This window comes from Schistocerca nitens, chromosome 6, assembly GCF_023898315.1.
Source record: "Schistocerca nitens isolate TAMUIC-IGC-003100 chromosome 6, iqSchNite1.1, whole genome shotgun sequence".
Taxonomy (NCBI): Eukaryota; Metazoa; Arthropoda; class Insecta; order Orthoptera; family Acrididae; genus Schistocerca; species Schistocerca nitens.
The window spans coordinates 573,739,815-573,755,466 of record NC_064619.1 but is presented as its reverse complement, the minus strand read 5'-3'; the positions used below and the strand labels follow the sequence as shown (position 1 = coordinate 573,755,466).

Sequence of the window (15,652 nt, the reverse complement as noted above, 5' to 3'; positions counted from 1 at the left end):
ATCTTTGTTAGTGAGATGGACCAATGATCCTGGTGCAGAAGTCAAAGAATATTGTGCTGGACAGATGCTGCTTGGCCCGGCCACACAGGGAACAGCATTTTCTGTGGACAAAAAAAACACCATCAATGATAGTAAGTTTGTGTCATAACAAAAAATAATTGCAGATGGGATGCGACAAACATGCTAAACGCTGGTCGGGCCACCCTGCAGAACGTATCGGCACACCCAACAAAGGACGGGGTCATCATTGATTGCTTGAAGGATGCGGGAAATGGTAATTGGGACATCCAGTGAGCTTCCTCATTGGGATGAAAACAAAGTACTTGATAAGAACAAGGATTGAGTCCCCTCGGCAAATGTGAAAGAGCATCTGTATTTGAATGTGGAGCTGTGGGACAGAAGTGACTTTCATAATTTTACCTGCTCAGGAACAGGGCCCATCATTGCAGTCTAAGGGCTGTCTTGTCCAGCAAGTGTGCTGTGGAACCAAAAAGAGACACTAATAGCTTGTTATCAGTTACCAAATGAGAGTTAATACCATATAGGATCACAGTAAGTTTTTCGATAGTGTAGATAATAGGAAGAGCTCCTTCTCTATTGTGGCATAATTCTTCTGTGCATCATTAAACACCTTTGATGCGAAAGCAATGGGCTGTTCCGAACCATCAGCACAAAGTTGGGACAATATGCTCCCTGTGCCGTAATGTGATGCATCCATTGCAGCCAGAAACTGGAGCCCCAGCAGATGGGTGGCCAAACATGGGTTGGAACGCAAACTCTTTTTCATTGTCTTGAATGCACGGTCGCAGGCTGGTGTCCACTCAAATGCCACATATTTATTAAACGATTGATTTAGAGGATAGAAAATTGAAATTGCCTGTGGAAGGAACTTGTGGTAGTGGACGAGTTTGTCCAAGATTGCTTGGAACTCAAGTCACACTTGAAGGGTGCAGGAGGGCTGTGATAGCCACTATGTGGCTGTCAGTTGGCTAGATCCCTTTATGGGAGGTATTCTATAAAGGGTTAGTAGAACTGAGACTTTTCCAAATTGGAGTAAAGACCAAAATCACTCAAGATCCAAAACAACAGACGAAGGTTGCAAAGGTGGCCCTTGAGGGTGGGACTGCTAATACAAAGTCATCAAGGTAATAGATATAATGAGGAACACGCTGTGCTAGTTGTTCCAAGTAGTGGTGAAAAATTGCAGACACACTTGCAACACCTAAAACCAAGTGGCTATATCATCAGTAGCCATATGGCATATTCACAACAAGCAGTTGATGTGGTTTGTCATCAAGTGGCAGCTGTTGATATACTTACAACAAGTCAATTTTTTAAAAGTATTGTCCGTCCACCACCTTTGTCATAAGTTTATCCAGATGAGGAATGGGGTACTTAACAACCACAGACTATGAATTCACTATCACCTTGAAGTCACCACAAGGACTGAGTTTACTCGTTGGTTTCTTAGCAGTGACCAGTGGTGTAGCCCATTGACCAGAATAAATGGGTTCTATTACCCACAGGTCAGTCAATTGGTCTAATTCTTCTTTCGCTTGGCCGTAAAGTGTGAGTGGTACAGTTCGGTACGGTGCTATGTCATAGATTTCAGAGAAATGTGTGCTATGTAATCCTTAGCCTTGCCAAAGATGAATATTCCTTGTGCAAAGCATCCAACTCTTGATAGGATACAAGATCAGACACTAAATGGAATGGAATCTGAGACTATAAATCCAAAAGCATGGAAAGCATCCAAACCAAAACGAATTTCTGTAAAGTCACTGTCCATGACCAAAAATGTTACTCGTCGGATCACTGCTTTGTATGTCGTTGCCGTAAACTGACCAAGAAGAGGAATCTGATGTTTATTGTGGCTGACAAGACAGTTGGAGGTATTCGACAGTAGAGGGGAACCAAGGTGCAGATATGTATTAGATTTCAGTAGTGAGGCAGCTACACCAATATCCACTTGAAGAAATGTGGGAGTACCATCAATGTGCACATCAATGAATAGTTTGTTAGAAACAGTAGCATGCTTAACAGCATTAACATCCTAGATTTAGGTGTGGGAGGCACGGCAGATGCTGATCAAGTGCTGTACACAGAAGCAGTGTGACTTTTCTTACAACATATATGGCAGATGGCACAATGTTCAACGATATGAACACTCGGGCTGGTCATGTTGAGCAAAACTAGTAAGGCAGGAGGGCAGCGTCTTTTGGAAAGTTTTCCACCATGTTAGTGTTAATGCGGAGTATACGGCCGGGCATGCTGTACTGCCGCAACTTCTTCTTCCGAACATGTAAACCTGTTGCTGTCTGAGTTGACAGCAGCTATGTCGGCCCAACGGAACTGGCTGCCAGTGGCTCAAGAAACATCAAATGCTTGTGGTATCTTGAGTATTACTTCTAAGGAGAAATCTTTGAACTGCAGTGCACTTTTCAGTAGACCTCTTTATGTGGGTGGACCTAACAATAGTATCCCAAACCATGGAGTCCACACAAGATTGAGTAGTAACAAAATGACACTTGCAGCTTAACCCTTGCTATTCTTCTGCCCAAGTGCAGTATGACTGATGAGGTCGCTTCCTGCATTGAGATAACTCCACACTCTTGGAAATGACATGGGTATCTTTGTGGTATGAAGTCAGTAAATGACAAATCATAGAATGATAAACACCTGATCCTGTTGGACGCTAACTTCCCTAACAAGTTGTACATTTGGGGAGAGATTGATGATAGAAAAAGAGTTTTAATGGGCCCATTACTGTGAAGGCTGCAAAATGTTGCTGTAGGTATTTTTCATACAATTCACAGTCCTCAGCAGCCTCATCGTAGGTGGGGAAAGGCAGCGGGTAGGTTGGCAAATTTTGAGGCTGCATCACTAGATTAATTCTCTCCAACATAGCCACATGCCCTTGCTGTTGAAGGAAACTCAGGAGGACAACCCCCAAGAGCACACCTGTTGACATCGCAGTTTTGATGATGTATGCATGAAAATCAAACCTTACTTATCACCAGTTGTGTTGTAGCATGCAAGACAAAGAACACCAGTAAATAGACAATCATTTTAATACATAAAGCACAATTCCATCCAATACAGTGTCCCTCTACAGTGCTAGGTTGGTGCAGAATGAACAAGCCAAGGTCCTTGAGCAGAGTGTAGTTATCAGTTGTATTAAACTTAACAAAATAAGGACGAATGCTCATAGCATCATGGTAAATTGCCAAATCATAGTTGTCTCTGCATGATGGTGCTGTGCAAGGGCTGCATGTGGCACCCAGGAGGTGTGGCTGTCCATAATATCTGAAGGTGGCTGAGCTTACTGCCAAGTGCTGGTGTGGGCAGATCAGAAGACAAGTTGCTGGCCAGCATCTCACATCCCGTTGACACCTGACAGATGGTGAGGCACAATTGGTGTGGTAACTGTGGGTCGCCACACAGTTGATAAAGAAAAGAGTGCAAGTGATTGCTTTAATATGTATATTGATTAATACAACTTTTATTATTGTTGTTATTGTGGTGTACAACTGTGCACAGTGCACATTGTCATGTCAACTGTCAAAGGGTGTTTGATTATACATAAGGGAGGATCTGAAGCCTTAATCCTTCCAGCTAATGTAAATGCATAAATAAATAATAATCTGTGTTCCTAAAAATGTGACACTTTTTTTACATATTACTAGCTAGATCTTGTATTGTATTTTTCATCCTGAATTACTCAATCAGACCAATTCACTATGTAGCTCTTAATTCTTTTTATTAATCCAATGCACAGTTGTGTACCGGGCGAGGTGGCACAGTGGTTAGCACACTGGACTCGCATTCGGGAGGACGACGGTCCAATCCCGTGTCCGGCCATCCTGATTTAGGTTTTCCGTGATTTCCCTAGATCACTTCAGGCAAATGCCGGGATGGTTCCTTCGAAAGGGCACGGCCGATTTCCTTCCCGATCCTTCCCTAATCCGAGCTTGTGCTCCGTCTCTAATGACCTCGTTGTCGACGGGACGTTAAACACTAATCTCCTCCTCCTCCTCCTCCTCCTCCTCCTCCTCCTCCACAGTTGTGTCACACACCCTTCCCTTTATGTTTTTTTTAAATCTGATTCGTGGGGTATCAAGAATTTGGCTTGTGAGACATGTCCTGGCATGAGTGTTACAGCGGTCAACCTCACTGCACATGTCTACAGCTTGGTCTCTGAGCACGAGAAAGAGGGAAGTGTGAAAACACCACATTTAAATGGCAGTGCAGTTGCACTACATATGGCTTGGTCTTATATTTCACATTTCTTAACAACATATGTTACAAATGAAACAAATTTTCAGTATTAGTAAATTATATTTCGCGCACTGAAGACATGATATACACTCCTGGAAATGGAAAAAAGAACACATTGACACCGGTGTGTCAGACCCACCATACTTGCTCCGGACACTGCGAGAGGGCTGTACAAGCAATGATCACACGCACGGCACAGCGGACACACCAGGAACCGCGGTGTTGGCCGTCGAATGGCGCTAGCTGCGCAGCATTTGTGCACCGCCGCCGTCAGTGTCAGCCAGTTTGCCGTGGCATACGGAGCTCCATCGCAGTCTTTAACACTGGTAGCATGCCGCGACAGCGTGGACGTGAACCGTATGTGCAGTTGACGGACTTTGAGCGAGGGCGTATAGTGGGCATGCGGGAGGCCGGGTGGACGTACCGCCGAATTGTTCAACACGTGGGGCGTGAGGTCTCCACAGTACATCGATGTTGTCGCCAGTGGTCGGCGGAAGGTGCACGTGCCCGTCGACCTGGGACCGGACCGCAGCGACGCACGGATGCACGCCAAGACCGTAGGATCCTACGCAGTGCCGTAGGGGACCGCACCGCCACTTCCCAGCAAATTAGGGACACTGTTGCTCCTGGGTTATCGGCGAGGACCATTCGCAACCGTCTCCATGAAGCTGGGCTACGGTCCCGCACACCGTTAGGCCGTCTTCCACTCACGCCCCAACATCGTGCAGCCCGCCTCCAGTGGTGTCGCGACAGGCGTGAATGGAGGGACGAATGGAGACGTGTCGTCTTCAGCGATGAGAGTCGCTTCTGCCTTGGTGCCAATGATGGTCGTATGCGTGTTTGGCGCCGTGCAGGTGAGCGCCACAATCAGGACTGCATACGACCGAGGCACACAGGGCCAACACCCGGCATCATGGTGTGGGGAGCGATCTCCTACACTGGCCGTACACCACTGGTGAACGTCGAGGGGACACTGAATAGTGCACGGTACATCCAAACCGTCATCGAACCCATCGTTCTACCATTCCTAGACCGGCAAGGGAACTTGCTGTTCCAACAGGACAATGCACGTCCGCATGTATCCCGTGCCACCCAACGTGCTCTAGAAGGTGTAAGTCAACTACCCTGGCCAGCAAGATCTCCGGATCCGTCCCCCATTGAGCATGTTTGGGACTGGATGAAGCGTCGTCTCTCGCGGTCTGCACGTCCAGCACGAACGCTGGTCCAACTGAGGCGCCAGGTGGAAATGGCATGGCAAGCCGTTCCACAGGACTACATCCAGCATCTCTACGATCGTCTCCATGGGAGAATAGCAGCCTGCATTGCTGCGAAAGGTGGATATACACTGTACTAGTGCCGACATTGTGCATGCTCTGTTGCCTGTGTCTATGTGCCTGTGGTTCTGTCAGTGTGATCATGTGATGTATCTGACCCCAGGAATGTGTCAATAAAGTTTCCCCTTCCTGGGACAATGAATTCACGGTGTTCTTATTTCAATTTCCAGGAGTGTAGTTTTCATCTGGTGTGAACTGTCAGCACACTTACAGGTGCAGACAGTTTCGCAGATTTTTGCAGTGAGGTTGACATGTAATTGTAACTTATTTAGTTTCATAAAAAAAATAAAAAATAAAAAAAAAAAACCAACCTTTCATGCACATATGATGATCGAAATATTGTAGCACTCTTGCAACCTCATTATGGATATGTGGAAACTCTACAAGTAGACACCCTGGATAATTTTAATGTAAAAGAATTTGTCTTTAAAATTGTAATTACCTTGTAGACCAATCAGTTACATCTTCTCATTCACAGGGATGCTTTCATCTTAAATGGTCTTGAAAACAGATGTAAGATTGGCAGAACACTCAAAACGTTTAGGAATTTTTTCAAGACCATAATGAATTCTTCAAACCTCACATTTTCTTTAATGCCAGTGAGCTTAGGAAACTGGACTGTGTGTGTTAGGAAGTGTCCCAGCTGCAATGCGATTTTCTTTTTAAATGCATCCCCATCAAATCAGAAAGAAGTTGTTTCTCACCTTGTGATGTCTTACAATGGGCAATGTACGATGAAGTCCACTTAAAATAAAAGGTCGACCAATTCATTCCTGATGTTCTCATTTTCATTCCTCCACTCTTTTGTCCTTCATAAGTTCAACAATAGTGGGTATTAAATTGAAAAATCATTCCAGTCATGTCCCTTGACTTATTGATGTACTTCACAATAATATATACACTGAAGTGACTAAAGTCATGGAATAGTGGTATGCACATATACAGATGGCAGCAATCTCGTGTCACAAGGTATAAAAGCACAATGTGTTGTCAGAGTTGTCATTTGTACTCAGGTGCAAAAGGTTTCTGATGTGATTCTAGTCACACGATGGGAATTAACAGACTTTGGACACAAAATGGTCGGTAGTGCATGATGCATTGGAATTCCATTTTGGAAATCATTACAGGATTCAATATTCTGAGGTCCACAATGTTTAGAATGTGCTGAGAATACCAAATTTCAGACATTATCTCTCACAACGGATGATGCTGCGGGCGACAGCCTTCACTTAACAACCGAGCGCAGCAGTGTTTGCATCGAGTTATCAGTGCTAACAGACACCCAACACAGCATGGTATAACCACAAAAGTGAATGTGGGACATACAACAAATTTGGTGGAAATGAGCTGTGGCAGCAGATGTCCAACAGAAGTGCCTTTGTAAGCAGCACGACATTGCTTGTGACATCTATCCTGGGCTTGTGGCCAGACATTTAGAAAAACAGGGCCCGTTGAGATAAATCACAATTTCAGTTGATAAGAGCTGATGGTAGGATTTAAGTGTGTTGCCGATCCCTCAAAGCCAAGAACCGAGGTTGTAAACAAGGCACTATACAAGCTTGTGGTGGCTCCATAATGGCGTGGGCTGTTTTTGCATGGAGTGGACTGTGTCTGCGTGGAGTGGACTGTGTCTGCGTGGAGTGGACTGTGTCTGCATGGAGTGAACTGGATCCTCTGGTCGAACTGAACAGATCATTGACTGGAAATCGTTATGTTCGGCTACTTGGTGACAAGTTTTTGCTGTTCATGGACTCCATGTTCCCAAACAACGATGTCATCCCACCGGGCCACAGGTGTTCGCGATTGGTTTGAGGAATGTTCTGGACAGCTGGAGGAAGTGAATGATTTGGCCACTCAGATTTCCTGACATGCATCCCGTCGAACATTTATAGAACGTAATCAAGAGGGGTCAGTTTGTGAACAAAATCATGCACTAACTATAATTTCGCAGTTACAGATGGCTATAGAGGCAGCATGCCTCAATATTTCTGCAGGGAACTTCAAACTACTTGTTGAGTGCATGCCATGTCGAGTTGCCACATTACTCGAAGCAAAAGGAGGTCTGACACGATTATAAGAGGTAGCCCATGATTTTTGTCACCTCAGTGTAAGATTTCCATACTATCGATTCAGTTCCATCGAAAACTGTTGCAATTGACAGCAGAATAAAGCATGTGACTTCAGAAATTTCACTGTTCTTAGCATCAATTTCTTCAGGTGCTGCATTCTTGCAAATTTACACTACTGGCCATTAAAATTGCTACACCACAAAGATGATGTGCTACAGACGCGAAATTTAACCACCAGGAAGAAGATGCTGTGATATGCAAATGATTAGCTTTTCAGAGCATTCACACAAGGTTGGTGCTGGTGGTGACATGAGGAAAGTTTCCAACCGATTTCTCATACACAAACAGCGGTTGACCGGCGTTGTGTGGTGAAACGTTGTTGTGATGCCTCGTGTAAGGAGGAGAAATGCATACCATCATGTTTCCGACTTTGATAAAGGTCGGATTGTCGCCTATTGCGATTGCAGTTTATCATATCGCGACATTGCTGCTCGCGTTGGTCAAGATCCAATGACAGAATATGGAATCGGTGGGTTCAGGAGGGTAATACGGAACGCCGTGCTCGATCCCAACGGCCTCGTATCACTAGCAGTGGAGATGACAGGCATCTTATCCGCATGGCTGTAACGGATCGTGTAGCCATGTCTCGATCCCTGAGTCAACAGATGGGGACGTTTGCGAGACAACAACCATCTGCACAAACAGTTCGACGACGTTTGCAACAGCATTGACTATCAGTTCGGAGACCATGGCTGCGGTTACCCTTGACGCTGCATCACTGACAGGAGCGCCTGCGATGGTGTACTCGACAACGAACCTGGGTGCACGAATGGCAACACGTCATTTTTTCGCATGAATCCAGCTTCTGTTTACAGCATCATGATGGTCGCATCTGTGTTTAGCAACATTGCGGTGAACGCACATTGGAAGCATGTATTCGTCATCGCCATACTAGCGTATGATCCGGCGTGATGGTGTGGGGTGCCATTGGTTACATGTCTCGGTCACCTCTTGTTTGCATTGACGGCACTTTGAACAGTGGACGCTCCATTTCAGATGCGTTACGATCTGTGGCTCTACCCTTCATTCGATCCCTGTGAAACCCTACATTTCAGCAGGATAATGCACGACTGCATGTTGCAGTTCCTGTATGGGCCTTTGTAGATACAGAAAATGTTCGACTGCTACCCTGGCCAGCACATTCTCCAGATCTCTCACCAATTGAAAACGTCTGGTCAATGGTGGCTGAGCAACTGGCTCGTCCCAATATGCCAGTCACTACTCGTGATGAACTGTGGTATCGTGTTGAAGTTGCATGGGCAGCTGTACCTGTACACGCAATCCAAGCTCTGTTTGACTCAATGCCCAGGCGTATCAAGGCCGTTATTACGGCCAGAGGTGGTTGTTCTGGGTACTGGTTTCTCAGGATCTAAGCACCCAAATTGTGTGAAAATGTAATCACATGTCAGTTTTAGTATAATATATTCGTCCAATGAATACCCGTTTATCATCTGCAGTTCTTCTTGGTGTAGCAATTTTTAATGGCCAGTAGTGTAGAACAATGTGCTTCTTGATATATGGAACAATGAATCCCATCTGTTAAATTTTTTGCTCTATCATTGTATCTTTAAATTCTTCCTGTGTGGTATTGCTATGTCATTACATAGCAAATGTACATTACATATTGCTTATGCGACTGCCTAATATATATTGAGAATTCTCAACCATCTGTTGTGTCATTCCCATTCATTTTTACAGACTTGTGGTGATTGCTTGCTACACGGTCCCTTTTTGTGTAAACAGCCACTGGACATGTGAACATCCTTCATGCCACAAATAAATATTGAAGGATAAACAGCATTGATATCACAACTCTGTTGAACTGAAGAGTTTTGCCGACCAAAAAATACCACTGTACTGGGTACTTTCAAGAAGGACCAAGCAAAGCCGAGACAAGCTGAGCCTTGGCTCGCACACAGTCCACACATCCGGCCGGCGTTAAATTTGGTACACTGTGGCCAGCCCTGACCTAATTGGTGCTAGGCACTGAATATTGTTAACTCTATTGAAGACGATAAGTTGACAGGAAGTAGGGAAGCACACACAAATGCCTGAGGATTAGATTATTTCCTTAAACTCTTATAGCGTTCCCTCTTCACACCATTTTCTGATTACAGTAACTTTTACAATTAAGAGAGTGGATGGAACACCATCAGACCTGGTAGTCTGTTGCTGGCCATTGAACTAAGAAAGAGCGTAAGTACTCAGTTTTAATGGTGAATAGTGTTCAACATGGAACCTGGGAGTTGGTATGAGATAGCCATAATAACTGCCATAAAAATACTAGGGATGAGAGAAAATCTTGATCTTGGGTATTTGGGTCAATAAGCTCACCTTCACCCTTATGTATTAAAATATATGTTGGCAAAATACTGGGATTTTCTGATTTCAAATCCATAATTTGAAGAAGGATACGGCTATCATACATTGTTGTTACTGTTGTGTGCCATCCCCTGTCAGAATTGCTCTAAAATATCTGGTTGGTGCATTAGTTTGTAGTTTTTCCATAAGTATAATAAATACATCAGATAAAGAGAGTCTTCAGTGACCAGTAATATATTCTCCTTCACTATTTACACCAATCTGTCAGTGCTGGGGTAACTTTCCAATTCCAGGACTGTATAAGTCGTGGTTTTGAGACAGAGAACTCGTTGAGGCATGTTCGTAATGCGTTTTCATCTGGAAAGTAAGTTCCTTGAAGGTTGTTTGATAGAGCATGTAAAAGGAGAAAATCTGAAGGAGCAAGATTAGGTGATTTAGGTGGGTGCAGAATCACTTCCCAACTCAACTCCTGTATAGTGTTTCTTGTCAGTCTAGCAGAATGCAGTCGGGTGTTATTATCGAATAGCATCACTTCACCTAGTTGTTGTCCTTGGATTGTTTCTGTAAGGCTTCTGAGTTGCTGACAGTAAATGTCAGCAGTGATGGTTACACCTCAGGGAAGCAGTTTGTAGTACACTGCATCGTCACTGCTCCATCACGTGCATAGCATCATTATCTTCTGTGGACGCGTGCAGGTCTCTCTACAGGGAGACAGTACTCTGTTTGGGCTCAACCATTCCTTTCTTTTCCTTCTGTTAGCATAAAGACACAATTTCTTGCATCAATAACGTTTCATGGAAGGAATGGTTGATGGTGTTCACAAGCCAGTTGACTAGCAAGTAGAGATGCACATATGGCGACCCGCTGATTTATATGGCTTTGGCATAGAGCGTGTGGTACCCACACACCTGATTTTTGAACCTTCCCCATTGTGTTTGATGGTGGAATGGTCACAGTTCACCACATTTGTCAGTTCTTGAGTTCACTGACATGAATCATTGTGGATTAATGCATTTGAGGTGCGGTATCACTGCACTTTCAAATATGCACATCGCCAATTACGCTGCCGCGCTTCCTACAGCTGCTGCTGTGGTGCGAGGGTGGTGCCATGAACAAATACGCCGCTGCCAATGAGGTGCAAGCGTCCCCTCTGTGGAGCTCCAGCGGTGGGTATATTTAAGCGTGAACATTCGTGCACATTTGGTTTGTTTGCCAGTTGAATAACATTTACAGATTTTTATAATGACCAGGGATTTTCTGAATAGACATTGTATTGAAGAGAGACAGTTTTATAAATCTTTTGTGTCTGTATGTGTTTCAGCATTCAAAAGCTACTGTTCGTAACTGATGCTGCAAATACAGCAACAAAGTTATGTATTTTTTAAATTATGTGTTATTAGATGTAGAATAAATTAATATCTGAATTCTTTATTCATTAGTGGTATCTGTTCTTCACTCATGTATCTGCTAAAGAACCACACTGCATGCAAAGGAAGACATAACATAAACGGTCTTCATTAAACCCTGAAGGTCTTCCTGAGAGTGGAGAGTCACTAATGTCAAAAAGATCCTCCTTAAAGCAAGAAAGTTATTTTCTTGCTGTGCTCTGCCCAATACCATTGTCCTCATATGTGGCTCAAATGGTTCTGGCTGCTTCCGCCACTGTTGTTGTCAACCCTCTACTGAACTCAAACAGAATATGTCAGAAATGTTCTGATTTTTCCACTTGCACTTCATTTTATAGCAATCCACTGCTCCACTCATTATCTCCAGATGATAAAATGGCAATATGTAAACTCAAATAGCTATGGTGAACTACAAATAAAAACTGACAATTGATAAATAAGTGCATAGCAACTGGAATACCAACATGCAAAACAAAAACCCTATGAACGTAAGCCCCAACCTAACAAAAATGACACTGATTCATAGGTTAATTTTGATTCAGTAGTCATTTTAATAACTGTTCTGCATGGGATCACCAAGATGGAAAAAGGGGATGTTCATCCAGTGAATAGATTTGTGGTGATGATGATGATGGATTTCAGCAGTATGGACATCATCACCATTGCTGGGATTTGATAAACAGTTATTATGGTTTGAACCATATCTGTTCTCACAAGGAAAATACCGAAACGATTTCCTAGGAGAAGTGTTATGTGGTAAAAAGCAAAATTGGATGCGATTTGTGATGGCTCATCACCACCAGACAACAGTTAGATATTGGTGCAAATAAATGTGAACATTGATGAACATCCATTTTCGATACGGATTGCTCAGGGCACCCAGCAGATGTTACTGAAGAAACAACTGAAAATGTCCACAACATGATGCTGGATGATTGTCAAACAGAAGTACACAAAATTGTGGAGGCCATTGTGTGTAAGCAGGAATAACAATATTGTGCATGATAATTTGGCAATGAAAAAAATTGACGGCCCAACTTGTACCCACAATAGTTGATGAAGGATAACAGATGAGTGTAACACTCAAATTTCAAAGTGGTATTCAACATAAATTTAAGTGACACCAGGAGAATATTCTGTTTTGACAAGAGAAACATGAAACCAAGCTACAATAAAAACAAGAATTGCTTCCAGTGAATCATCTCCAAAGAAGGCAATCTCAGTCCCATTGGCCAGAAAAATTATGGTGACAGTTTTTTGAGATGTGATCAGTGTCACACATGTAGACTCCTTGGAGAAAGAAAAAACTGATAACTGGGCAATACTGAAGTGAGATATTGGACTGCGACAAGTAATTGAAAAAACATGACCCCATTTGGCAAACACAAACTGCTATTTCACAGTGACAGTGTTCAACCACATTTATCTGGAACTGTGAACACAAAGCTGCTTGTATGGCTACCACACTACCCTATATTCACTCGATGTGGCTTACTTCTGGGATTCGTGCTCTCAGAGGCTGTCATCATCATAATCCCACCCTTTTTTCTCATTTTCTTTTCTTTGAGTGTTTAAAAATTAATAGCGGTAGGGATATGAAATGGAATAATCAGCTAATCTCTGTCATGGGTAAGGCAGGTGGTAGACTTAAGTTTTTTGGTAGGATATGGGGAAAATGTTATCAGCCTGTGAAGGAGATTGCTTACAAATCACACGTGCAACCCATTCTGAAATACTGCTCAAGTGTGTTAGAGACATATCGAAAAGGCCTAACAAAGGATATTGAGCGTATACAGAGCAGGGCAGCACGAATGTTCACAGGTTTGTTTGACCCATGGGAGAGTATCACAGAGATGCTGAAGAAACTGAACTGGCAGACTCTTGAAGATAGATGTAAACTTTCATGAAAAGCCAACTTACGAAGTTTCATCCAGCTATAAGTGATGACAAGGAATATACTACAACCACCTACATGTCGCTCACATAAGAATCGTGAGGACAAGATTAGATCGATTACAGCATACACAGAGGCATTTAAACAATCATTCTCCTCGTGCTCTGCATGTGACTGACTGGAACAGGAAGAAAGCCTAATAACTGGTATGATGGGAGGTACCATCTGCCATGCACTTGACAGATGTTCGTGTATAGGTGTAGATGTAAATAGTGATCTTGGTAAAACTGTATCTCTGTAAAATGGGAATATGTTGGAAGATATTAATTTGTTTGTGTAAAAACTTACATCTTTAATCCTAAAATGTGTACTTATTGAACTGCCTTCATAAATATATAATGTAATTTTCCTGTGTAATTATACCTCATGTTTCATATAGTCAGTAATGAATCACAGTTATAGCCTGCATTGTACATAGGTGTTTCATCTCTGACTAATTCACTAGTGATTTGGGAAGTTGATAAAAGAGTTGAGAGATAAATAATTAGTTAGCTAAAATTTTAAAATTGCAATATCAAAAAGTCATAATAAACTATTTGTAGGGTTTACTATCATACTTTCTGATAATGTGTGCAGGTTGCAAGTTGAACCTCAAGATGTTCCAGCTGAACAGAATTTCTGGGAACCTCGAGCAAAAGTACCTAGACTGTCAGAGGAGAGCAATTCCAGCAAGTGGAATTCAAGTAAAACCACCTCAGAAGAGGGTGTGACAAAAAAGTGGTTATGCAGGGGATGTCCCGTTGTATGCTCTTGGCAGCACCGGAAGAAGGTTGCTGTTGAACTTGAGCTGGCTCCATCCATCCACCCAATGGAGCGTGAAGTCCTAATTTCAAAGTACTTGGAGCAATCATTCCGGAGTGAGGAAGTTTCATTCTACCTTACTGTAATAGTGGATGAAGATAAGGAGATGGTTCGCTGTCTGTTCGAGAACCTCGATAGGAAAACAGAACCATTTTCAACTGTGGCACACGCACTTGTTACTTTATTACCATTATGGATAAATAATGCTTTCGAGGTTGGTTTTTCACTGCGATGTGTTACAGGCATTTATATTCCAGGGGACATGCAAATAGGTGCAAGTAGAAATTTGAACCCATCTGGATGTTGGTGAAATGAAGTGTTGTCAGTTATCTAGAACTCATCATCTTGTAATCTAGAATACTAAGAGTGTTTCTCTAGTTCATAAAGTTTAATTGTGAGAAACTAGTGTGTGGACTAGAAGAGTGTAGTGAACTGGTAATATCTGGAAGTTCTAGAAATAAGTAATATTCCATTTTTTTCCTTGTTTAAGTGTATCAAAAATACAGATGTGAGGCATTATGTTGCCAGAGACTCTTTATTGTGTAACTTCTCTTGATTTTACATTGGCAACACGTAATTCTTTTATGTAGCATATTCAGTTATCTCTGTATCTATATTGTTGTGCTGGAAGATTTTTTTGCAGAAATACACAGGTATATTTACTGGAGCAGTTTATGTAAACTAAATCTAAAGAAATTATTTTTGTTTATTTATAGGTGGTAAGTTTGATTAAATATTCCATATATTACTGCGAAAGCTCTGTCACACCAGCAAATACTTTTTGAATTGCTTATTTATCCATTTTTCTATTGTTCTTGAGTCATCAGGTATATTAGTTACTTTCACCAATCGTAGTATCTCCAGAGAGTTACAGTTACCTGTGGTTTCTTCCTCCATACAGTAGCTTTTTTTACAATCATAGAGAGTAGATATTTGGTATATATTTGATTCATGTCAAGTAATAATAAAGACTCTGAAATTAGTGAACTAATTTTGTGTGTGCATAGCTTATCAGAAATTCCAAGAATTTAGTGATGATTGTAAAATTCAAATTATATTACGTAACGTGGAACAATTTTGTGTTGTGTGCATATCGCAGTCTAGTGACACATACCTGGCTGTTCCCGCTTCACACACACACACACACACACACACACACACACACACACACACGCGCGAAATCATGCATCTTGTCGAATAGCCATACCTTTGGTTCAGTCACATTGATAACGTATCTGTGAAGAGGGTTCTGTAGAAATAGCTCTTTTCCAGTAGTTGCAAAAGCAACAATATGAATGATTGGCTGACCTGGCTTTGTAACATCAGCCATCATGGCTTGCTATGTTGATACAGTGTGCAGCTGAAAACAAAGCAAAAATGTGGTTATATTTCCCTAGAAAATGTAGGGCTATCGTAAGACTTACTAGA

At 42.5% G+C, this 15,652-nt stretch overlaps 1 protein-coding gene across 1 annotated transcript in view; it reads left to right on the top strand.

Moving 5' to 3' along the window:
* Positions 1-14,891, top strand: part of LOC126262851 (speckle targeted PIP5K1A-regulated poly(A) polymerase-like) — a 193,104-nt gene extending 178,213 nt beyond the window's left edge. The window contains exon 11 of the mRNA XM_049959719.1: positions 14,000-14,891. Coding sequence (XP_049815676.1) covers positions 14,000-14,534 — 535 coding nt within the window. The 3' untranslated portion in view covers positions 14,535-14,891. The remainder of the gene's footprint in view (positions 1-13,999) is intronic.
* Positions 14,892-15,652: the final 761 nt, after the last annotated feature.